General features: G+C 48.8%; 1 protein-coding gene across 21 annotated transcripts in view; it reads left to right on the top strand.

The window, feature by feature from the left end:
* The window catches only part of DNM1 (dynamin 1), a 57016-nt gene that overhangs the window by 29819 nt on the left and 2679 nt on the right, over positions 1 to 24518 (top strand). For 5 of the 21 annotated variants that reach the window (XM_072352959.1, XM_072352963.1, XM_072352961.1 and 2 more), the window contains exons 11-21: positions 2574 to 2660; positions 2839 to 2909; positions 3349 to 3400; positions 4722 to 4733; positions 5956 to 6069; positions 15412 to 15521; positions 16062 to 16173; positions 17228 to 17239; positions 18387 to 18557; positions 18707 to 18948; positions 19358 to 19576. In XM_072352959.1, the coding sequence (XP_072209060.1) occupies positions 2574 to 2660; positions 2839 to 2909; positions 3349 to 3400; positions 4722 to 4733; positions 5956 to 6069; positions 15412 to 15521; positions 16062 to 16173; positions 17228 to 17239; positions 18387 to 18557; positions 18707 to 18948; positions 19358 to 19576 (1202 nt within the window). Of the gene's footprint in view, positions 1 to 2573; positions 2661 to 2838; positions 2910 to 3348; positions 3401 to 4721; positions 4734 to 5955; positions 6070 to 15411; positions 15522 to 16061; positions 16174 to 17227; positions 17240 to 18386; positions 18558 to 18706; positions 18949 to 19357; positions 19577 to 21153; positions 21439 to 22640; positions 22678 to 24518 lie in introns of all 21 variants that reach the window. The other 16 variants (XM_072352969.1, XM_072352968.1, XM_072352966.1 and 13 more) reach the window with 7 other exon arrangements.

The raw sequence follows: 24518 nt of genomic DNA, 5'->3' as shown, positions 1-24518 counted from the left end.
TAGAAAGCCAGATCTCTGAAACAGCCATAGACCCTAGTGGTTAGCAATCAGTGTCAGGTGCGTTCTGATGGCTTCACACAAAGGCCAGTAACTGCCCAGGGGCATTAACTGATTTGCAGTGTTTATCTTGCATGTTATAGCCCTAGCTGCTTCACCTGGATGAGAGCATGCCCTATTAGGGGAGGCATCTGGAAAAGGCTACTTCAGGACTGATGCTAATTGTAAGGTAACACTCAGCCCACTGTGCTGTGGATTGCTGCTGCCTTTCAGACGTCAAGGCCAAACCTTTGAACCAAGCCCTGCAAGGCTTCGTGGAAGGAAGGCAGCTTGGGCTATCACCTTTTGAATTAGCTGAGCGGTCCTGTAGCCTTGGTTTGTTGCTGTTCTGAACTATTGTGTGCTGTCGTTTGTGTGCTGTCGCAATTATTTCATTTCACCCCAGACGGTGAAGAAATCTTTGTGTGTGGTTAATAAGGCTGCATAGATGGAATAATACGAGAGTGCTAACAAAGAACGTAGGCAAACCCATCTGTTCCTTGTGTGTGATGGAAGCACAGCTTTCCTGTCTGAAGAGAGATTTGCAGCTGATTGTCAGTGGGTTGTTAGAGCTGAGGGCTGAAGCACAGATTGCCATTAACAGCCATTCTCTACCTGATCTGATCCTGAGCTGCTTCTAGTTGGCTAAATGGAGAGCAGCTCCAAAACCAAAAGAAAGCTGGTACAGTACAAGCACACAGAGCCTTAGTTTTGGTAGGATAGCATCCTAGCCACTGCCGTTCCAAAAGCAGGAACTTCTGTGCCAGATTGCACCGCAGCATCTTACAGATGCAGGGAAGGCCTGAAGGTCGATCTTCAGTGTGTTGGCATGGACTCCTGGAACGTGCAGAGAGAGGAGCTAAGAAATATTGGGACAAAATGGTTTTCAAAGAGGGCTGTGAGTTTGTATTTAATTGCACAGGAAAATCCAGCTGAAACAGAATTGAAAACCTGCTTGAACTGTGATGTGATCCCAGGCTGACAGACTTAGCCCCTCAAAGGGTCCCTGCTCTCCTGTCTTTCAGAGTCATGGCATTTCTGGGTGCTGTTCATACTGCTGATAACTCCTTGTCCCTCTATGCCCTATTGCATGTTCCCTGGTGGCTGTGATACCTCGTGGCTTGTCCGTGTCTCTTTTCTTTGCCTGCCTTTGCTTTTCCTACGCATGCTTGGGATTAGAATCCGCTTCTGCACGAGGACTGCTGTCAATTTATTTTTGCACATTAATGTTGCTGGATGACCTGGGTTCTGAATAAACCATAATGTGTTTTCTTTGCCTTTGGAATGGTGGGGGGTGGGGGTGGCAGGGAGAGGGTCCATGTGTGTTTTGTTTGACTATTTTTTTTTTTCTTTATTTGAAGCAAAAAAAGCTGAGACTTGCTTAGAGATTTTCCAACTTCCTGTTTTTCTGTTTGACATAACTTTCCTATTTATCCTTTGCCAACCCTCCTTTCCCCCAAGGAAACAGGAAGCTTTGCTTGTGTGTATCTATGAAGCAACCAGCTGCCTGAACCATAAAGACCATGGAGAACACCCAGTTTGCGCTTTCAAGACAAAGTGGTGCTGGGGAACGAATGCTGCCTCTTGCTTTTTTTTTCCTGCCTCTGCAGAGTTGTTGGTGTTCAAAACAAGCTCCACATTTGGCAGTAGGCAGCCTCAAAGCTAGTTCTCAAATCCAGTTCCAAGCTATTGCAGCTCACTTGACTTGCAAAGGTGCTGAAAGGTTTTGAGACTTCGTGGTTGGTTGTTAGAAATGCAGGTACTGTGTGACAGCCTGGGTGCTGTAAGGGTATTCATTGTGGAGGGTTTCTCATGTGTGATCTCAGGATGCTTCTCTCCAATTGCAGTCAGTAAAGTGCACTCAAGAATTAATTCCTTTCTTAGTAATGTAGGAAAAAAAAATAATGTTGTGGGTATGATGTGATTATAGACCTGAGTCCTGCCCAGCAAAGGTGGAGAGCAGCACCTGGGTGCCTAGAGCAGAGCACAGCCTTCTTGCAGTCTGCCAGACCTTCTGTCTCTACTTGCAGATGCTGATGGAGAAGTGCTCTCATTTAATACCGCAGCAAATGGGCAATGAGATCCAGTTCTGTCCCCAAGGAGACATCCCATAGAATTTAGCTGCTTGTAGCAGCAGGCCTTTCACCTCTGTAGCCAATGAGATGTTGAACACCTAAAACAATTGTTTTAATTTGCTTAATGAGAAAAGTATCTACAAACGTGAACTGATGTGTGTTCACACCTGACAAGAGTCAGATATGGTGGCTTTGGTGCAGATCTCACTTAAAAGTTGCTGTAGGAGTGAGGAGGATTTATTCTTTGAGGCCCGAAGCAAGAGGGAATTAAATTTGCCTTCATCAGACCTTCAGAAACTTGGAAAATCTGTCTGCAAGTCCAGCTTTTCAGAACTCCCCTTTAAAAAAATAGAGCAAACTGATTGCAGGGTGTATGTGTGCATGCCAACGTGCAGGGGGCTGTGCCCCCCGCTGCCTTTATACCTCCCTTTCCCTTGTGCACGTGTTTTCTCTCTCCTGCAGCTCAGCCAGTACCCTCATCTGCGTGAGGAGATGGAGAGGATTGTGACAACTCACATCCGTGAGAGGGAAGGCAGGACCAAAGATCAGGTGGGTGACCAGGAGTGTGTAAGAGGGAAGATGATGACGTGGGGTGGGGGATGTTCTGGGCTAGAGGGCTCTGAGCCATGGGCAACTTGTAGCAGGGGGCCGTGCCTAAGGCTCTGTCTGCTCCTGGTTACTGGTAGTATCAGTCACTAATGTCCTGCTCTGTGCCTCTGTTTGGCAGGTTATGCTTCTAATAGACATTGAGCTGGCTTACATGAACACAAACCATGAGGATTTCATTGGCTTTGCCAAGTAAGCACTGTTACCCTATTGTCTTCTCTTAATGTGCTTCCTGTGGCTCTGTTCTGTAGCTGTTGCACTAAATGGTTTGCAGAGACTCTGGTGCAGATGTTGTGGTCCTGAAGTATGGCTTGACTCTCAGTATTGCTTCCCTTTTCAATGACTCCATATCCCATGTCTGGGGAGGATAATTAGGGTTGCTTGTGAAGTAGAAGGGTGAGTTAGGGAGTTAAGGTTGTGTCAAGCTGTGGAGGGTTAGTGGCCCAAATGTGATTCAGGTGGGATTGAGAAAACCAGTAGACCAAGGCTGAGCGAACAGGTGGAGATGGATTGGGTTATTAAGGCTTGGAAGCCTGTGGTGAACTCTCTGTAACAGCTGTGTGGTGGGAGCAGACTGCAGGTGATCACAAAGAGCATGAGGAGTTTTGAATGTCTCCACTGTTGTTTGCAGTGCTCAGCAGAGGAGCAGCCAGATGAGCAAGAAGAAGGCAGCTGGCAACCAGGTAGGCCAAGTTTCCATCTCCTTCACTGCTGCAAGAAGGACATGTTTGTTACCTGGGAGCTCCCAGGTGGACAATGCTGGGCTGGATGCAGCAGTGCTCTAAGTTGTGGCTTTTTGTTTTTCTTCTATACTTACCAAGTTCTGTTTACATCTGGAGGAGAATTTTGAGGCTCGGTACGGTTGTAAAGAGCCAAGTGTGTAGCAGCAACAGAGGGAAAGTGTCTTAGAAGTAAATGGGTATTTGATAATCAAGATCTAGTCTCATACAGTCAGAAGTGGTACAGTACTAAGTAAGCTCACTGCCTGCTGTCTGCTCTTGATTTTCTGACAGAAATCACTATCAGTGTTGAATACCTCCCTGAGTGTTCAGCCCCTCCACTGGCTGTGCCAGCTCTTCTGCTGAGGTCAGGGAGTACAAAACGCTTGGGGTCCTGTGGATGAGTTCATATTCGAGCCACTTAATAAGTTGAACTCCCTCTTCCAGTCCAATTAATTCTAGGTCTGCTACAAGACAGACTTGTGAATCCTAGTTATCTTTCCCATCAGTGGCCATTACTTTCTGCAGAGGTATTTCAAGAGAGTTCATGGTCTCTCTTGTGGAAACCTTCAGTGGAAATACTTCAGCCCTTCGCACTGTGAAACAGGGTGATGTATAGTTATAGCTGCACTGGCTGTGTGAGAATGTGCTCACTGGGAGAAAGCACAAGGGAGGAGTGGAGTCCACTTATTCCTTCAGGAGCTGTAGGGATTTCAAGTGCAACTGAAAGGGGAGCTAATGACAACTTCTACTTTTGCTGGGGAAATGACAGCTCTCTCTAGACTAGAAGATGCTGTAGAGGTAGCATCACAGAGAGAAACAAAAGCTTTCATTTAGTTGTCTTTTAAAAAGCCTTCACTCCTAATATCCACTTCCTTCAAACGTGTTTGATCACCTTTTCCTGCACACATACATGCAGACTGTTTCAGTGCTGTTGGCAGGCAGGCTGGACTGGCCAACATCTGCTTTGTGGGATCTGAGTGCTGCTGTACCGAGCCTGATGCTCTGCAGTGCGCCTTGCTGGAGAGCTGACTGTACCAGAGCACAGAGGGCAATCCTGCACCAACCTGTGAAATCCCCGGGCTTTTCCTTTTGGCAGGCTTTGTTTTGGGATGGGGGTTGCTTTTCTTTTTGCCTGGGATGTAAGTTTTGGCACCAGGTTCCGATTTATTTTTATTTTTGAGCCTCTCTTCTCCTGCTCCAGCTTTCCTAGTAATGATTTCTCCTCTCTTTGCTCCTCTCCTGCTCTCTGCTCTGCTGCTGTTGCTATGGTTCCCCTTTGCAGGATGAGATCCTGGTGAGTAGAAGGCCGCTCAGTAGGGTGTGCTAATGAACATCAATGTTGCATCTGGGAAGGTGAGAACAGTGTATAGGAAAATTATTTCCTCTGCTGCTGAAAGGGGAGAGGAGTGCAGCTGGCAGTAGGCCCAGGTAAAGCAGAACCGAGGTATAAAGGTGCAGTGTGTGCTAAGGAAAATCTTGGAGCTGCTGGTACATCTGCAAGTGGGTGGAGATGAAAAGCCTCCATCCAGGGATCCAGGGTTCTGTTTCACTGCCCCCTCCTGTCCGTTGAGAGAATAGGACCATCTTCAGTTCTAACAGTGGCAGTGAGGTGAAGATCTCTCACGTTCACCTTTAGAGATGCAGGTTGAAGGACTGTACAGCTCTGTGGCAGGCTGTGCACACAGTGCAGCTTGCTGATATAGTGCAGTTGCATGCTTTTTTTTTCATTGCTGGGTCACATTCAACAAGCAAACTGTTCACTGAGGTACACACACATTGCACACAGATGTATCTGGCTGTTAAGGGTCCAGCACAGAAGTTAATGCCTTTAAGCTGATGCATACTTGCATTTGCTTATTGGTGTGTAAGGCTTTAAAACAGCAGATGATGAATTGGAGTTCCATAGAGAGTAACTGCCTGGCTGCTCTACAAGCTAACCTATAGGAGCTTGTATTGCTCTGTTAATATGATCACTCAAATCCATGGCTATGCTGAAGTCCAGGGTACTAATTCCAGATGCACCATTTTGTTCTCACATACTTAATGTCTCCTTGTCACAAAACTCAGTTATATCGGAGTTGCTTGCCCATCTCTTGAGCTGTTTTCCCCCCACTCCTGAGCTGGGTGAAGCTCTCCCCCCCTGCGCTGTGCCACAAGGTGTGCTGCTGCTCTCTTGGTTTTTCTCTGGGCATGTTTTTTTTCTGGGTGTGTTGCTGTGACCTGATGCTTCTGTAGGTTGTGCCCGCTCACAAGGCACTCTATGCAGTTCTTCCTGTGTCTCTTTCCTCTTGACAGAGCATATAAGGCACTGCCAGGTTCCTTCCTGCATCCTTTTTATTCCTAGCCCCTTTGAGGCAACTGGCTAGTTGAATGGGGGGCTCTTCTGGCAGCAGCAGAGAGCATGGTGTTCCTTGCCTTTCCATATGGTTCTGTGTGTAGGGGTACCCTCTGCTTTATCCTCTGTCACCTAAAGCCTTTAGGACCCTTGTTAACACTTACTGCTTCCAACCTCATAGGTCATCCGAAAGGGCTGGCTCACCATCAACAACATCGGGATCATGAAGGGTGGCTCCAAGGAATACTGGTTTGTCCTGACAGCAGAGAACCTCTCCTGGTATAAGGATGACGAGGTGAGTAGCTACATCAGCTCTGCAACTTGAAAAAGCTGTGGCTGTCCTGAGTATTGCAGCTGAGGGGCAGCTCAGGTTCTGCCTCCTTCTGACTTTGGGTAATATGCACTTGGGCCCCTCCAGGATTCAGTTGCCGAACTTATGAAGCAAGACTGTGCCTTCTGTTCCTGCACTGTGCTGATGAATGCATCTTCCTGAAATTCTTTTGGTCAGAGCAGTGCTGGTCAGGATGTGGCGTGTGGGATATCACTGGGACGGTCCTACACTGTGAAATTCCTTGGAATTGTTGAATATTCAGAATCCTGGTGCTGTGATATTGATGTCTTTCCACTTCAGTAGAAAATGGTGTCAGCAGACAGAATTGTTCCAGGTGAAAATATCATTGTGTTTCTTCTTCTGCAAATCAAAGCTAATTGTTGCGTTCTCAGGTTATTATTTTGGAGAGAGGAAAACTAGCTGGGTGATTTTGGTGAGGATGCGATCCCAAGGGTCAGCCCCAATTCTTGTGCTGGGGGATGAGGAGTGCCCCATTTGCTGCCGTTATGCATTGAGGTGATCGGGGCTCCTGATCCCAAAACTGCTCCGTCCTTTGCTGTGGTTCTCTTTGTCACTCAGGTGCTTTGGGGCATGTGATAATGTGCCTGGGAGCTGTCGCTGGGCCTTTGTTCTTTTCTAGTTTATATCGGTGGGTTTGTTTCATTCTCAGCAGGTGAAAATGATGACAAATGCAGCGATGAATCAGCCTCTAAATATCACCTTCTGCATGGAGACTGCGATAGCGCTGCTGTGCGTGAGCAGGCAGCGATTTCATACTTGAAGAATCAGGCATTTAAATGTCTTTGCTAAATCAATGCATCTCTGCTTTGAGACCCCTGACCTTTCTATTCAGAGTTGCTTGGGGAGGCTTCGCTTTCCTCCAGGTTACATACGCTGATCGAGTGGTTATAAACATCAAGAAGTTTAATCAAAGCCAGCTGCTACATCTGCATTGTGGAGATGACCAGAACTCCTTGTTTTTCCCCTGGGGAGTGGGAGGGAGGACTGTAGCATAAACTGTTAATGGATTCCAGTTGCATGGGATGGGGGTTGGACCTCTCCCCCTCCTGGGGAATGCAGCCTTGGGGGTCAGTAGCAACTGGAGGTCTGCACCGTTTCCCTTCCCCATGGTAAGATGTAGGACTGCCTAATTAAAGCAATTCCCTGCCAGCCTGGGTCCCTTATAAACACAGGAGAGCCAGTGCTGACGAGATCTGTGCAGCTCCTGAGAAAGAAGCCTTTGTGCTCTGAGTGGGAGCAGAGGGGAAAGGGAAGCGTGCTTTTGATTCCTCCCCAGGTTCAGCTCCTTGATCTCCGGCTGAGGGGGAGATGTGAAGCAACTTCCACCTGGCTCCACAGCTGAGTGCAACTGTGAGTTGGTGCATTTTGGGGGCAGCTCAGAGAACCCCAAGCATGGGAAATCCCACCCCAAACCTCAGTCCTGCAGGGCTGGCTGCATTGCAGGGCCCTCTGTGCGCCCATCCCGGATCTCTCCTCCCATGCAGATTGAGGACTCATGTCCTTTGTGGTTCCTAAAATACCGCCATGTGCTTTTAGAGGCTGCACACAGTGATCCTTCAGCTCTGGGAGGAGGGGGGAGGTTTTGCCCAGCCCTGTGGTCCCTGTTCCCCTGTGCTCTGGCTGCTGGCTGGAGGAAACAAGGAGCGAGCTGCTCTGTCCTGCTGGTGGAGGAGCTGTGGGAGGTGGACTGGGAAGGTGAGGGGTGACATGGCGTGGTGGGGTCAGGGGGAAGGTCCGGCTCGCAGGGAGCTGGGGGGAGTGGGGACGTGGCCTCTCCCTGCCCTATTTTGCAAGCCAGGACCAGAGTCTGAGGAATGGAGACATCTGGACCCCATTAGTGAAATACCAGTCTTTCCGCAAAGCTGGTTTGTTTTTCCTCTGCCTCTGAAGAAAGGAACTGAAACTTAAAATGTCTTAAAGGGCCCAGCGTTGCGTGTTAGCGGGGAGATGGCTGCTGATGCTTTGGAGGGGCCTTGAAGGAGTGTGCTGGGGAATGGGAGGGGAAGGAAAGAGGGGCCAGGCGGGGGTGGAAAGTTGGCTCCCCACTCTGCCATACTGCCAAAGCATTTGTGTGGGGGGTGTGTGTGCTCCTGAGCTCTCTGTTTTTCTTCCTGTCCCCTCTCAGGAAGGCAGATGCCCACAGGCATTTGGCCTCCCCCAGACCCAGTGACCCCCAGGGTTACCTGCACCTCCTGCAGGCTGGGGGCTGCAGGCCAGTGTGGGAGGGAGAGGCAAGGAGGAGCCTGCCCTGGCTGCTGGCAATATAGAACATCATTTCCCTGCTCAGGGAAGCCCCAGAGTCCCCGGAGCTGGAGCAGTACTGCAGCGTGCTGTCTGGCTGCTCAGTAAGTGTTGTAGCAGACGTGCAACAAGGACTTGATTCAAATAGCACTGCTTGAATCTCCTGTGAAATCCTCAGTGCCCGTTTCTCTGCACATCTTTCCCTCTGGATGCAGAAGGGACTGTGGGCTGGACCAGAGCACGTGGTGCTGGGGAGCTGGCAGGCAGGATGCACTGAGCCCTGCGTTGCTGTCAGTAAAGCTTGCTGCCTGCTGTAGGGACCCCTGCACTCCCTGCCCTGTCAGCATCCACAGGTGTGCATGTGCAGACAGAGATCTGCCATTCCTCTGGCAATTTGTGTGCATGTGTGATACAGATGGACCTTCTGTCCTCAGGTCAATCACCCACTGGGAGTGTGGGATCTGCATCATAGGTGACCTCACGGGAGGAACGTGGCCTTACTTGCTGTGTGCAAGCGTGTGTTGCGTTGCACTGCCACTGCCTTTTGATTCCTGTGTTACAGGAGGGGTGGGTGCAGTTCCTGGTGGTTTCAGGTGTGTGTATGAGGATGCTTCAGATTCTTTATGCATCGTGTTGGTTCCTCCTGCATCACTTGTGCTTGGGCTCTCGGTGCCTTTCCGTTGGTTTAATACAAAGGTACTCTCCTGTTCTGGGAAGAACGTGACCTTACTGACCATCATTGGCTGCTTATCCTGTACTTTATAGTGTCTTGTATCCAATTTCACTTAAAACAAACAAAACAAAATACATTGATCAATAGAGAAGTTGTTCCCCTGCAACACACACATGCAGCCCCCACCTGCCCCACCTCTGCCCCACCGGTGTGTGTCCTTGATGCCCAGGTTAACCTGGTAGGGATCTTTTCTTTGCTCTGATCCCCACAAACTGGTGCTGAGGTGGTGCCTCTGGTCCAGCTGCATCCTGGTGTTTGCAACCATTTTGTTTAACAAGCAGTTTTGCTTGGAGGTTTTTTTTTTCCTCCTTTCACAGCGCTCTCAGCTGCTCTGTGAGACATCTTTACATCATCTGTGGAGCTCTTTCATTCACTTATTGTCTTCAAAAGAAGAGCTTTCTCCCGGATAAACTCTTTTCTCTTACTCAGTCCTCATTTATACTTTCACTCACTGTTTCTCTTTTATTTTCCAGACAAACATCAAAGCAAACACAACTTCCAGAGCATTCAAACCTCCACCTTTCAATCCTTTGGGTTTTTTTCTTTGTTTTTCAATGATCAGCATTCTTTAAGATGTGAATTCCCCACTTCACCTTTCTGTGCACGATCGTGCCTTCTCAGGTAGCAAAGTGCAGTGCAGTTGTAGCTCTACCAGGCCCTTCTGTTTCTCTGTGCACTCTATGGCAAAGCTTGGCACGTGAAACAAGCCATCATCAGCACAGCCATCCCTGGGACAAATACGCAAAGCTGAAAGAAAGGATGGATGGCTGAGAAGGAGATGAAGGGAGAAGTGGAGAAAAGAGTAAAGAAGCGTGTGAGCAGGCTGGTAAGCAGGCAGGTGAAAGTGATCGAGCTTCAAAGGGTGTTGTTATCCTCCCGGCCTGAGGGATGGGTGAACTCTGCATGCAGCTGCCCCCGCAGCCCACCCTCACCAAGCATGTCCCTCTGCCGTGCAGGTGTTGCCGTCCCTGTGCAGCACTGGCAGTGTGTGGTGTATCCCAGCACAGCCTAACCAATGTGCAGACTACTGTACAATCTCGTAGTCCTGAACAGGTAGTCTGAACACTGGGCAGACGGAGTGGAGCCTCTGTGATCTGCTCTCCGGCTATCAGCAGCTCATTAGTCCTTCCCCTCCCTGCCTTTGGGATGGGGTTTTGGGGGCAGAGATGGGGTGAAGGAAGGTCCAAGTCCTGATGGAAGAGACATCCTCCTTTTGGCAGCTGAGAAGAGATCTCGTTCCCTGCATGCTTCCAGTTTGGATTGTGCCTTCAAGCTCCTTCCTGTGCTGGTGTCTGAAGGCTGGTACCTGGTTTCCACCTGGGGCATGCTGCATCTTCCTGTAGAGAAGAGAAAAAATATATCAATTACTGCAGTTCGAAGAGGAAATGTTGTGAAGTTTTGGCTGTCACCTGGGTGTGCAGAACTTGCTGCTTCATTCAAGCCCTCTTTGCCTTGATAGATCTGGCACAACAGCTGGTGGAGCTGGGTGGGAGGCTTCCCAGGCCCCTAGCACCCTCAGCTCCTCCTGCCCAGCTTGTCCCGTAGATCGGCCCTTTGCCTGGAGCGTGGAGTAGAGCTCAACCCAGCCTTTGCTTCCAAGTCCTCAAAAGGGTCCTTTGACCCACCTTGGCCAGTTGCCTGTGAGCTCGCCTCCGGCTACTGCAGGAGCAATCCACATCCCTTCTCCTTCTCCCCCCACCATCTCTGGCATTGCAGAGCCTCCCTCCCTCTTCTGGTTTTTGCTCCCTCCCTTCTTGCTTCCCTTCTGTCCTTCTGCCTCAATTGACGTGGCAGTGGAGAGCTAACTAGACTCGAGGGAGGAGCTTGCTGGCTGCTGGGAAGGCCGGAGGTTGGCAGGAAGTGAGCGGGCTGGAGCATAGGGTTGCGCGGGGGAAAGGAAGGTTCCCTACCTCGCATGGAAACTTGAGGAATGCCGTTGCTTTCTGCGGCGCTTGGCTCCCATGTAGTGATTCCAGATGTTCCCTAACCCGTGTGGTTTGCTCCCTCTCTCCCCGGTGCCGCAGGCATAAAGAGGTCTTTGTTTTTGCCGCGTGTCTCCCTTCCAGCGTCGCCTTCTCTTCTGTGCACGCTGATGGACGCGTATGATTTGCAGCTATAAATACGAATACCCACTGCTCCCACTTTGGCCCTAAGTGTGTAGCCAAGCCTCTCCTTTTCCTGGAGGTGTGCGACGCTTTGCGCATGTGTCGTGCTCTGCCTCATCCAACCAACTCAACAGCAGGGATGGTCCAGCAATGATGGCTTCCTAATGGTGCAGGCAGCCCTGCATTAAGCTGCACGCTTAAATCTGCACGTGAGTTCAGCTGTGATCTTACTGTACTTTCGAGCAGGTGAGAAACGGGTGTGCAGCTGATTACCATTGCTGTGCTTACTAAGCCAGCAGTAATGATGGTGATTAATCACATGAGTCCAGGCCCAGCGTCTGCAGAGCTTTTGAACTAAATCAGCTTAAAATCTTAGGATGTGTTGTTTAAGTTAAACCAATGTAGCTTTTCTCTGTAAACAAGCCATTACAGCTGCTTCGAGCTTGGAGTGCTCATCAGTGTCCAGTAATTTATGTTAGGAAAAATTATGCTCTGAGGGTCTGAGCGATGCAGGTGGGTTTTGCTCTCAGAAATGATGGAGATGTGTGTAAGGGGTCACTGGGGCTTCTTGGAGGAGCTGCAGCTCAGGAGTTCAGCGATCCCAGCTGCCTTTTCCTTGTGAAAATGAGACACGAGTGCTTGGCAGCATCTCGCCTGGAGAAGGGGTTCGGTTTGAAACACTCAACTTGCTTTCAAAGAATCCAGTCTGGTTTTCAGAGGCTCCTTCCTTACCGTTGCATACTGTGCACGTACCCTTCTGGGAGGTTTATTCTCATTTCTGATGTGTTCTTCCATTTGAGAGTCACTGAGGAGATCCCAAAGCGTTACAAACAATTCCATTGCAATCCCAGCCATCTCTGGGGCAGCTTTGTTTACTCCATCTTTTGTTTACCCGATATGAAGCTTTGCCTTTTATGAGAAGGGAGATTAAGAGGTTTGAGAAAGACGAATTGCTCCTCGCACGTGGCCACAAAGCAAAGCACAGCAGTTCTCCTTCTCCCATCCCCACGGACCCTCATCTTCTTGCAAGAGGAGGCGCTCGTCGTAACAGCTACAGGGAAACCTTTAATTACTTCTTGCGCTCTGAACGTAAACTGAGACCTCATAATTCTGCCAATTATTTTCTTGGACTGCAAGTACCAATTTCCAACCTTAGGGGAGCCCACACGTGCATCTGCCAGCATTACTTCACATGTATTTAAGAGCAGGAGAACGTAACTCGCTGCTGGGACAGCACAGCTGAATGGAGGAAGTGCTTGGAGTCAGGCTGGCTTGCTGCCCGCTGAGTTCTGTGGATTTCTTGGAGGTTATAACCGACGGGATAGCAGCAGATACTCAGATGATTGTATAAACCATCTCTGCCTCTGGCTAAAACTGAAGTGGGCCATAGCAGGGAGTTGTGTGAGATCATCAGGTTGCAACTGCAGCGTTCCCCTCCCAGCCCGCTGCTGTGGCTTGTGCCCACAACTGGGAATGGCTGATGTCCCCTGCTCTGCCTCCTGGCACTGTGCGCTCCTCTCTGTGTTGGTAGATGTGAAGTGCAGAACTGCATCTGTGTGTGGCTGTATCTGCGCCATGCTGGGGGTGAGGGGGGGTAATCCTGTGCCATGTGCTCTGCCACTGCAAGTAGTTTGCTGTTATCTCCCTGCAAACGGTGTAACTTGATTAGGCGCAGCAGACAGGTTAGGGGAAGTTCAACTCCATGTCTGCAGCATTCCGTAGCCAGCACAGAGCATCCACAGTCCTTCTTGTGTGGTCAGTCTGAGTGCTCCTGCCCCTTCACTACCTCTCCTTGCCCTCATGGCTCTACAGGCTCATTTTCAGACCACGGGCACTTCTTACAGAACTGATGTTATGCTGATGAGAGGGAGTTTGATCCTTTTTTTCCCTACAGATGAGGGAAGGTCTTACGAGCCTCCTGGGATCAGACTGGGGGCTTCCAGCACTGTGTTTCTCAAACTGCCTTTCCCATTTCAATATGCTCTGGCTTTTTCTCTTCCCCTCTCCAACTCTTGAAAGTTAAAGAGAAGCCCTTTTCCCCTCTTGGCCAGGATGCTGTTCAGCCGTAGCACATACTGCTGGATTACTAACATATGGGCAAAGGGCTCAGCCAAAGTTTTGAGAGGCTCAGCCTTTGGCAGCTCGTTCCACACTTTCCTGTCTCTACATTCAGGAAATGAAGTCAGAGTGTTGATATAAAACAGGCTGGGCTGAAAACTGAGAAGCTGGAAAGGCTTAAGGGGGGAACTTAGGGGAGGTGTGGGGAGATGGAGAGCAGCAGGGGCTCGTTACTGTGTGCAGCATATGTGGGTTGGGGGGTTGCTGCCTTGCAGCAGTGACCTCTAGTTTGATTGGGTTTTTTTTCTATCTTGGAGCCTGAGGGCTGTGATTTTCTGCTGGCAGGCAGTTATGTGGGTCTTTGCTGTATGGAAAGAGCAGCACGCAGAGATAGTGCAGTCTCGATCACTTGGCAGCATTTATACTGAGCGTAGAAGAGGTGAAAGTAGAAACTCTGGCAGAGAGAGCATGCATTTCCATATCTGGGACATGGGATTCCCTTACTGTTGACTTTCATCCCCAAAGAATGACCTTATTGCTGAATTTCCATGGAACACTGCGGTTCTGACACCACAGAATGATTTTTCTCAGACAACTTTCACATCAGGATTTTCCTGCCTCCATCTCTGGTGGATGTATGGATGAGCTGCCTTGCCTGCAGAGTTGGTGTGCCTCAGGTCTGGGTTACTGGTTCAACCTGACCCAGTGCAGTCGTAACTGAAAGCAGCAAGAAAGCTGGAAGCTGTTTGTGGCTTACAGAGCCCAGAGTGGTCTGTGTGGCTGAGAGCAGAGCCTGGCTGACACGTCTCATCACAGAAATGCTTGCCTATCTACAGTCTAGCCTGGCCATGTTCCATATTCCAGAGGAACTTGCTTGGGAGAGCTTTCTAGCTTTAAAGTCCAGTATCAGACTGCAGGGTTGGGCAGCTTCTCAAGTGCTCTCTTCTGTTTTCTGGGTGCCACTTCTTGTAAGGATATTGCTGTTGCATAAACCTAGCAGTTAGCTGATGTAGTTTGATGGCTGGGACTTCACTAAGCTGCGTAATGCCTGGTGTCCTTAAACTGGAGCTGATTTAACTGAAACATTGGGCTGGTCTTGCTCTCCCATGGGTGATTGAGCTCAGCAGCTCTGTCATCCTAATCTGCTCTGCCCTGCCCCTCTCCTCTGCATAGATGTTTGGGATCTCTGCTCACTGACCATCTTGCTTTTTGCTTTCATTTTGCATAAAAGTAATTTTTTCTAGTTAATGAAGGTCTGCAGACACAGATGCTTGCAGGAAAGCAGTCACACTTGGATTCTTGCATACGCAAGCATCCTCTTTTTGTCTGGTCTTCTAATAGCTGTGTTCTGCCTCTTGGAGACCAGTGTGATGGCTCCCTCTCTTGTTATTTTGGTGTATAATATCCAGCTGGAAAAGGATCAAAATGGGGACCTTAAACCAAATTCACATCTGCTGATTTGCTGTAGAACCAGATTTGAAACTAAGCGGGGATAATAATTTCTGCCTTAGCTTTGATGCTTAGTTCAGAAGCTCAGATTGAGTTTCTTTCTTAAAAGGATGGTACCTGGCACCAAAGCTGTTGGGTTGTTTTGGTGGGTGCCTTGTTCTGCTTTTAGCTGGAAATACCTCATAGGAATGGTGCTTGGGAGGTCACAGATGGTGTTAATAGGGGGCTTCTCCAAGCTGTCTGCGAGTGGTCACTGGAACTTTAGCCTATGGCTTCTGACAGTCACCAAGTAGCAAAGTGCCCATGTACTGCTTGAGCTTCTGATTATTTAGCGCATGCAATTTTCATTGAGTGCAACTATTTGAATTCTTTTCAACCTAGGAGGTGTTCAAGTAGTTCTGCAGTATCCTCTATTCTAACCAGACCTGCTCTTGATCTTTTGATGCACGTTGTCCTTAAATAAAATATTATTGGTTACTGTGAATCCTTTTGGAGTGACAAAATGAAATGAAAATCAGCTTAAAGAGGTGAATTGAAGTCTGTGGAGCAGGAAGGCTTGAGTGCTGTGCCCAGCCTGGGTTGGGAGTGCCCCCCAGTGCCCCTGGTGCCATGAGGGCAGCATTGCTGACGGATTCCTCCATCCTAACTGAGCAGACTTTACTGGAGCAATGACTGACTTGTTGTTGGTTTGCATTTCAGGAGAAGGAGAAGAAGTACATGTTGCCAGTGGACAACCTGAAACTGCGAGATGTTGAGAAGGGGTTCATGTCCAGCAAGCACATCTTTGCTCTCTTCAACACTGAACAGAGGTATGTTCACACTTCAGTGCACCAAGCTGTTGAAGCTAGGGGTGGGATTTATACAATCTCAGTGGAGAGGATTAGAGATGAGTGCTTTGAGAGGCCAGCATCTGCCTTATAGCTGTCCTATAAGGATAATTGTTGGGAGGGATGGGGAACTCTTAAAGAGAAGTTGGAGTACAAATTTATCATCAAACATGGCAGTTCTTAGTGCATGAATAGGGACATTCATAGCAGAAAGGGGGACTCAGGTGGACTGGAGAAGTCCAACAGTAAGCAGGATTGAGAAGGTAATCTTTCAGTCCCTGTTGACATCCTAGCTTTAAGGGTAGAGCTGGAGGCTTGAAGGTATAACTGATGGGGACTTCAGACCTGCTCGTAAAAGGGTTTTCTTTCTCCTTCTGCAAAGACATGGTGAGGCTGTTAGCAGGGAGCTAAGTGTATCTGCCTTAAAATGATGAGAAGATCCCTCGGTCATTTGATACATTTGTCAGATATGTGCAGCTGGCTGTTTTGCAATGGGTATGAGTGAAATGTTTGTCTGCTCAGGAATGTTTACAAGGACTACCGACAGCTGGAGCTGGCCTGTGAGACCCAGGAGGAGGTGGATAGCTGGAAGGCTTCCTTCCTTCGTGCAGGCGTCTACCCAGAACGTGTTGGGGTAAGTTACAGCCATATCAGGAGCAAATCTAAAGGGTTTTTTGCTGTTCTGGTGCTTCCTTGAAGGAAGCTCGGGGGATACAATTGGCATCCTCAAAGGGAGGTGAAGCAGGCAAAGGCTGCCTTGACAAACCCTCTCATCTCTTATGTTCTGTGGGCAATAAATCCCCAGTATTAAGGGTCTTTGCCTGCCTGACTGCTATGTGGTGTGTGTCTGCTGAGCCCAGGCACTTATTGCTGCTTAGTATCATTTACTGTACAGCACTGTAAGGAGCTTCCCAGCTTCCCTGTTCCTTTTAATATGGTCCTGCAGCACTACTGTCAGCATTCTGCTCTGCTTTATAAGTGTTTTAGAGAACTGTGCTATAAGTTCCTGTTCCAAGTTTTTCCTGTTTTCCTGTTTCTGTGTGAGAGGAAGCTGCTATAAATAGTTTTCCCATTTAAAAAGTGATAATTGCTGATCTGTTGGTATCTGCTGCTCCTAATAGACTTCTTGCATTCATGTCCTGTTACACTTGAAGGTAGGCTGTGTTTCTGTCAGAATGTGCTTCCTGACAATCTGATGTGGTATTTTAGAGCTGAAGATTAGGGGCTGCGGGCCTTATCAGTGACACCACTTCAGATTGGCTCTGAACCAGGCTGGGGCTCTTAGACACATATTCATAAAGGACATGTGCCACCTATTGGTGTGCAAATGGAGTGGCAGTACAAAGGAACACTGGTCTCTAGTTTGACTGTTTCAAAACCCAATGCAGGGTGTAATGAGTAACCACTGTAGGTAAGTGTTAATTGCCCTTTATTGCTCATAACACAGTTTCCTTTGCAGAGCATCCCATTCTGGTTTCCAGCTTAGCTAAGCAAGTACATCATTCCTCTTCCAGAGTCACTTAGGTATTAATGCACTGTTAGTGGGATTGGTTTTCTGTCTGCTCGGTGCTATTTTAACATCTTCTCCCAATTCTCAGACCAGCTAAAAATCTTTTTTTTTCCATTTTTGTCCCTTTTTTTTGTTTTGATTTTTTTTTTTTCCATGTGTGCTCAAACTGACCTGCCAGGACAAGGACAAAGTAAGTCTGACCCTCCCTGTGTTGCCTTCTGGGGCTCCCACTGTATATAGCTCTTTTTTCCTTCGGTCACTGTTTTCCAGGAGACATTTGTTTCTCCCCTCTTTCTACCTTCTGTTGGATGCTGCTGTTTGTTTCTGTTCTTGATCTGAGTTTTCCTATTTTTTCCCCCTTTTTATTTATCCTTTTTTAATATGATTTCTGGATCTTGTTGGAAATCTATTTTTGTTCTTTTGACACTTATTTTTTTATGAGTTGTCCTGCTTCACTTCCACTTCCTTTAGCTTATGTTTCTCATTAAGGCCTTCCATTACTTCATTATATGAGATCTTCCTTGGAAGAGCTCAGGTGGACAAAGGAATTTGCTCTTTCTGGTATCTTTTGTTCCCCAAAGCAAAAGCAGACAAGCAATTTCCTGCAATACTGCAAATCTGTCACTGGGATGGTTTAAAGAAAAGTGTTTTTGCCTTAAAATCAGGTCTCTTTGCAATAAGCATTGCTCCATTGCTTTGAGATTGATCTCCAATGGGTGAGCCCTGGCCATTGCCTGCTGTCAGACAAGTGTGCTCCTGGCAGAGGGGACAAGAATCTCCTGCTTTGTGCAGGAGAGCAGACAGCAGCAGCTGCGATGTGGGATTTTCAGTTGATGTTCTGGAAGGTTTTCTAGGTTATTCTTCCTGCTTGCAGTCATCTCACCTCCCCGTATCTGTTTTCTCATTTGTATAATGATAAGGATGCAGCGTGTAGGAGAGCCTTAATTTATGGTGAGTGATCCTCAGGTCTGAAATGAATCTGGGTGTGCAAAGCAGAGCTCAAATGAAGAACCTCCCATGAGACTGTGAATGCTAGAAGTCAAAAATACAGCTTAGGGTATTCACTGGAGTCATGGCCTGTGGACACTGGTTGGGAGCTGTTGCCTTTCACCTTCCATGAGGCTGATTCCTACTAGAAGAGCATCTTTACTGTTAAAGTTTTTCAGCTCTAGAGCAAGGTTTACAAGCTGTGCTGTGCATCCGACAGTCACAGCTCAAAAAACAGTTTGTTTCCTTGCATGCTCTTCCTGCATGTTCTCCCCCTTTTCTTTGCTGAGCTGTTATGGAAGAGGTAATGTTGTATGATGTTTGAAGAACTGTTCTGCCTTTCCCTGCAGGCCAGTGAAGCGGAAGAGAATGGATCAGACAGTTTCATGCACTCCATGGATCCTCAGCTGGAGAGACAAGTGGAAACGATCAGGAATCTGGTGGATTCCTACATGGCAATTGTCAACAAAACCATCAGAGACCTCATGCCGAAGACAATCATGCACCTCATGATAAACAATGTACTTATCACCCTGGCTGGTAGAGATGGGGAAAAACAGGGAGGGGGCAGAAACCTGAAGGCAGCTTGAAAGGAGGTTTGGGGTGGGGGTGGAATGGAGCATTCTAGCAGATGCCGGCAGCTGATTCCCTCTGTTCTGCTCCTCGGCAGACGAAGGACTTCATTCATTCGGAGCTGCTGGCAAACCTCTACTCCTGCGGCGACCAGAATACGCTGATGGAGGAATCAGCAGAGCAGGCCCAACGGCGTGACGAAATGCTGCGCATGTACCATGCCCTGAAAGAGGCCCTCAACATCATCGGGGACATCAACACCAGCACTATCAGCACCCCAATGCCCCCACCGGTGGACGACTCTTGGCTGCAGGTGCAGAGCGTACCGTCTGGACGCAGGTACCAGAGGCTCAGGGGGAGAGCCCCGCAGACCTGCCCGATGCCTCTTGGGGCTAAGCTGGGGCCTCCCACTGAGACAGAGGGGCTTCTCTGCCCCTCTTCTGCCTGTGGATGGAGAGTTGTGGGTATTTGTGTGGGGAGGCTTCTCTGCCTTGAAAGCTGTGTAGGGCTGCTGCATCTTTACAGAAGGTGTGGAAGCAGACTCTTAGATATCCTTAGGTTAGATGGGGCCTGAAGTAGGTTTGAAGATGACCTGAAACCTGACGCAGCTCCTGAAAGCCAAGAGTTGTGCTTAGAGTGATACGGAACTGAAGAAGGAACGCTAAAGGCAGCGTATGGTGCCATCAGTAGCGATGGGGAGGAATCCCAGGCCTGTTGTTGCAGTTGAATGTCTCTGTTTGTTTCTCAGGTCTCCTACGTCCAGCCCCACGCCGCAAAGGAGAGCTCCCGCTGTGCCCCCCGCCAGGCCTGGCTCTCGAGGCCCGGCTCCTGGACCACCTCCTGCTGGTGGGTCAGCGCTGGGTGGTGCCCCCCCTGTGCCCTCCAGGCCAGGTGCCTCTCCTGATCCCTTTGGGCCCCCACCTCAGGTTCCTTCTCGACCTAATCGTGCTCCTCCTGGTGTCCCCAGGTAAGTCCTGACGTGTGGATCCAGGCAGGTGGGGTGTGTCCAGAATTTGGGGTAGCAGTTCTGACGGTTCCTATTCTGCCTGGACTGTACAAGTCAGTTGGAATGCTTGGTTTGGGTTCAGCCTTGGGCTGTCCGAATTTGATCCGTAGGCAGGAGCATCACTGACCCCTCAGGTACCATACAGATGATGCAGTGCTAAGGCAGCTCTTGAGAACAGAAGGGCAGCCTCCTCTCCAAACCAGACTCCATGCACAGACTGGGGGAAGAGGACCTGATACCCGAGGGTTTTAATAAAGCATCATAATTCTTCTGCTTGCAAGTAGTAGGTGGTCACCAGCAAATCACAGGGCTACACTGACAGCAGTCAAGGCAGTTCCCCTCCGTATAGGATTCCCCAAGGTCTGTAGTTGCCCTTTTCCTGGCAGAGTTTTCTTCAAGGTGAAGTTAGAGAGGACCTTCATGTAGGACACTGAGATGCTTTTTTGTTAGGTGAATATTGCGATAGCGCTGGCAGGGCAGCATTTTTTGTAGACATTTTTGTTGTTTCTGCAATCAACTTGAATGTTTTTCGGCCTGAAGGGCTCAGGTGATACAGCTTTGCTTTCCCATTAGGAAATGTAACTCCTGTCCTGTTCAGTCACTTCATACACCCTTCCATGTAGTAACCAGGGGTCATCCCTTAGGTGGCATTGCACTTGGTCCTGAAGAGGACTAAGGAAGCAATTTGGGACCAAGAATGTGTGTGGTTGATACTTGATCTCCCTGTGAGGAAAAGAAAGCAATTGCAGCATAAAGAATGAATATAACCACCATGCTCTCAGTGACACCCCTGTGGGAACATTTCCCTTGTGTGGCAGTGCCCCAGCTCTTACCTGGCACTGCCTGTTTGGAGGATGGGGGGGTATCCTCAGGCTGCATTCAGCCCAGAAATGGAGGAATCCAAAGAGATAAATCTGTTCCTGACTTGGGTGTGTGCAAGTAGTTTTACTTCCCTGCTGCCTCAGCCCCAGTTTAGAGCACGTGCCCTCCATAACCTGCCCACCTGTGCCTCAGTACTGCCCCAGGGACTGCAGTCCTGCAGGTGGCACCTGTAGATGTCCGCATGCTTTTTGCTGTGTACTTTTGGCTCTCGCTTCTTTGTGACCCTGCTTCTCCATGTACTTCTGGTTTGTGGATTTGTTTTTAGTATATTGACGTTTTGTTCCGTCTCATTTCTTTCTACTTTCACAGTTTCATTTCTTCACTCATGAAAACTATTCTATATACCCGGTCATGATAGGATCCCCCAAATGGCTGGAATGAATTGGCCTCCTCTTTCTTTTTTTTAATGAAATCTGTCATAGTTTACCTCTGATGGCTTTTCTGCCTCATGTGTGAAGTAGGAAGGGGTGAGGGGGACGTGGGGAACTGCACAGGAGCGGCAGAAGAAAGTGTTTCATGCTTAGCAACCCCTTGATGTAGGAGGGCTGGATTGCATGCTACAGACTGCCCCGATCTGGAGTTGAGAAAGTTAGTTCCTGAAGTTGTGAAGAAGTTCTCATGCTCATTCTCTGATCCCCCCTCTCTGATTCTTCCAGTCGTTCATAGACTCCTCCGGATCCTGATACCAGCTTGTCATTTGAGTTCACTGATGAACGGAGAATTTCCAATGACAAGGGACTCTTTCTCTTCTTCTCCTGTATATAGAATAAGAATGTTCCCTGCTAGCACTTGGACTCGGGTCCTTCTGCCATGGGTGAACGAATGCCATCTCCACTGCTGCTTTTTTAATACCCATCTTTTTCCTTGCTAACTGGGCTCCACTACTTCGTGTGTGTGAAAAGAGCTCGTGTAGGTGGCATGAGTGGGCTGTGCTATGGGAGGTGCGTGGTGGTGGCTGGGTGTATGCTATGTGCATGTGATACCTATGTGGAAGTTCAGCTGTGTGCTTGTGCCTCTGCTGTGGGCACATCTGATGTTGTGGTTGATGAACTTAAAGGCAAATGTTGCTATACTTTTCTCGTGTGCATAATTGCATAGACACATGCTTTCACATACAAACACCACGTGGTCCATTTTCTTTCATAGGAAGGTTCTCCTGCATGTAATTAAGTACAATTAAGGCTGATTTTCCACCATCCCTCTGTACATAGCATTTATTCAGTCTGCTGCAGAAGTCCATGATACCGAACACAAACCCTTGGGAGCTGCAGGTAATGCCAGGTCCTGTCTCTGTGCAGTGAAGGGCTGCATTTGTGCTGGATGCCCACTGGGGCTGTTTAGGATGAGTTTGTATGGAAAAGGAAACTGTCAAGATGCTCTTCTGGGTATTGAGCCTCTTCTGTTTAAAACAGTTTGACAAAAACTGGAGGTGAAAGAGTTTAGGCAAGATCAAGGGAGAGATACATGTTGAAAGCAGTGATGGGTTCTCTGCTCTTTTGGTAAACCTAAGGAGAAATGATGCAAGCAATGAGCATCACTGCAAGCATAACTTCTGTGTTTTTAGACATGTGTTATTCAAGAGATCGAAGCAATGATCTCGTGATTAGTGACCTTTGAAATGTCTTTGTCAGTGCACCGTGACACCTCCAGCTCTCCTGAGCTCCCTGTTCAGCTCTGACACTTAATATACGGTCAGGAGATGGTCAGGAGATATGAGCCCTCAGTGAGAGCCAGGTCATCACACCTGTGCCCAGGCAGCTGGTGCTGAGACCTGGCTGAGCAGGTGTGAGTGTGCCTGGGGTCTCAGTCTGGATGTGCCATTAGACTTCTGTGTATCCAGCTGGGTGGGAGGATGAGCAGCAGCTGGTGGTGTGTGGGCAGATAAATGGCTCTGCACACAGCCCTGTGCACAGCAGGGTTTGGGGTGTGTGTGAAGATGAGGCTGTGAGTGGATGTGAACTCCTGCATGGCCGAGTGCAGCCCTACCCAGCAGTGCACACTCGTGTGGTGTTCTGGGAGGGGGGGGGCATGCGAATGTGGCTCTGTGCAAGCGCATGTCTGTCTGTTCCACCTTCCTGACAGTCTGTTTGGCCTCTGCCTTGAACTGTCTGAACTGCCATGTTGATTTCATGTTGTCTTTCAGAATCACTATCAGTGACCCCTGAGGACTGGCAGCCACGGTACGTTTCGCACTCTCCCTGCGATGCATGAGTCACTGTGTCCCCATCCTCCATCACTTTGCTCTGCAGCTTAACCTCTGCTGCCTCGTCCTTGTGTTAGTCAGAGTCCCTTGTCCAGTGAATCACGTCTGCCAGGATCTCATGAAGGGAGGAGTCTAGAACAGAGGAGCTGGCTGATCAGAGATGGAGCGGCTGCTTGAGCTGCAGAGCTGGGAAAGCCCCAGTACCTGACTTGTGGTTACTGGAGGATCCTTTCTCTGCCCTGGGGTAGAGGAGATGGGATGGGGAATGAGCTCTGGCAAACATGGTCTAAACGGTGTCTTCCATTTGGCTTAAATCCACGCTGAGTGGGAGATGAACCGAATGAATTCTGTTTTGATCCTGTCTGTCAGCTCTGTTAGGATAGAGGCGCAGACCTGGGGAGCTGTCAGTTCAGACTCCTCTGCTTAACGTTGTAATGTCTCACTGGAGAAGTGCTCCCTTCCTCAGTGTGCTTTTGGAAGACAGGAGGTGTTTGGGTCATTAACAGCAGGACTTCCCTGTCTGGCCATAGGATAACTGACACTGAATGTTCCCTGTTATCCTCCTGTCCCGTGATCACAATTAGTAGCAGACTCCCTTTGTTCATTTTGCACTTGACCCTCTACCTCTTGTTACTCTTCTCCCTCTGCCTTTCCTCCTGTGCCCTTGCAAGAGGAAGGGTTTTGTGATTTGTATTCTCCCCAGAACCCTGCCTGGGTTCCTGCCTGCTTCCCTCTCCCATCTCTCCCTGCATTCTGCAGCACTGTACTTCCTCAGTAACATAGCAGACTCTTGGGCCAGGCTCGTGTCCGTTGTGCTGCCCTACGTTCAAGGGCCAGTTCTTCCTTGATGGAGTTTGAAGAGGGAGATCTAGCAAATTCTCTCACTTTTTTTCCCTACAAACTGCTAACCCTAACTAGCAAGGAGGCAGAGGGGCAGAACTGGGCAGGAGTGGCTGTTTGGGGCTCCTTCCCCCTTTCTTTGTGATAGAAGTGAAAGGTCTGTGAGAGGAGTGGAGCAGTGTTGTAAGAGGGCTTGACTAGCAACATAGAGACCGACTGAAGGAGCATTGGTTACAAAGAGAGAACTTTTCTGTCCTAGGAAGTAGTTCTCAACCTCTCTTTACAAGGCAGATAGAACCATAGAAGACAGTGTGTCTGAGTAATGCTGATGCTCCTTTCAGCCCTGTTTGTTTTCATGGGGTCTGGTGGCTCCCCTTGCCAGCACACTGTGTCCCATGGCTTCAAGGCTCCTTTTTGAGTGAACCCACAGAGGTCAGGGCAACCAAACCAAACTCCTTGTGTGCAAAACACCCTGTTTCAAGTGCCAGGAGATTATAATTGTTTTGAGATCTGGGCTGAATCCATACAGAGCAACGAGCTGGTGATGTTTATTAAGCAGGGCCATAGCATTGCTCTGATTCATTCTCAGGGGTGAGGCAGCATGCCCCAGTTCATAGGATGGTGACTCTTCTGGTATCAGTGTGATTATAGGTTTGCTGTCAGTGCAAAGCATATCTCCACTACGTCAGCAGAGCAGTGCAGATCTCCTCTGCCTCTCCCCCGAGCTCCTCCTGTATTGGGAGCACCATCATTTCCAGCACTCAATTGATTCCCTGTAATCTAAATTAAAGCTTGTCAGTGTGGAAGTGTTCAGGCATTAATTTAGTGACACCTGGTTCTGTTTGATCAGTGCAGATGTTCCCTCTTTATTTCCCCCCATCCTGTTTGGTTTGCTCTCTGCATTCCAGGCAGTTTGGATCTTAAAACCACTCTGGGTTGGTACTGAACAATTTAATCATCAGTATGTTACATCATCAC

This window comes from Excalfactoria chinensis, chromosome 18, assembly GCF_039878825.1.
Source record: "Excalfactoria chinensis isolate bCotChi1 chromosome 18, bCotChi1.hap2, whole genome shotgun sequence".
In the NCBI taxonomy this organism is placed as follows: Eukaryota; Metazoa; Chordata; class Aves; order Galliformes; family Phasianidae; genus Excalfactoria; species Excalfactoria chinensis.
The sequence above is the reverse complement of the archived record's forward strand: the minus strand, read 5'-3'. Positions and strand labels throughout refer to the sequence as shown.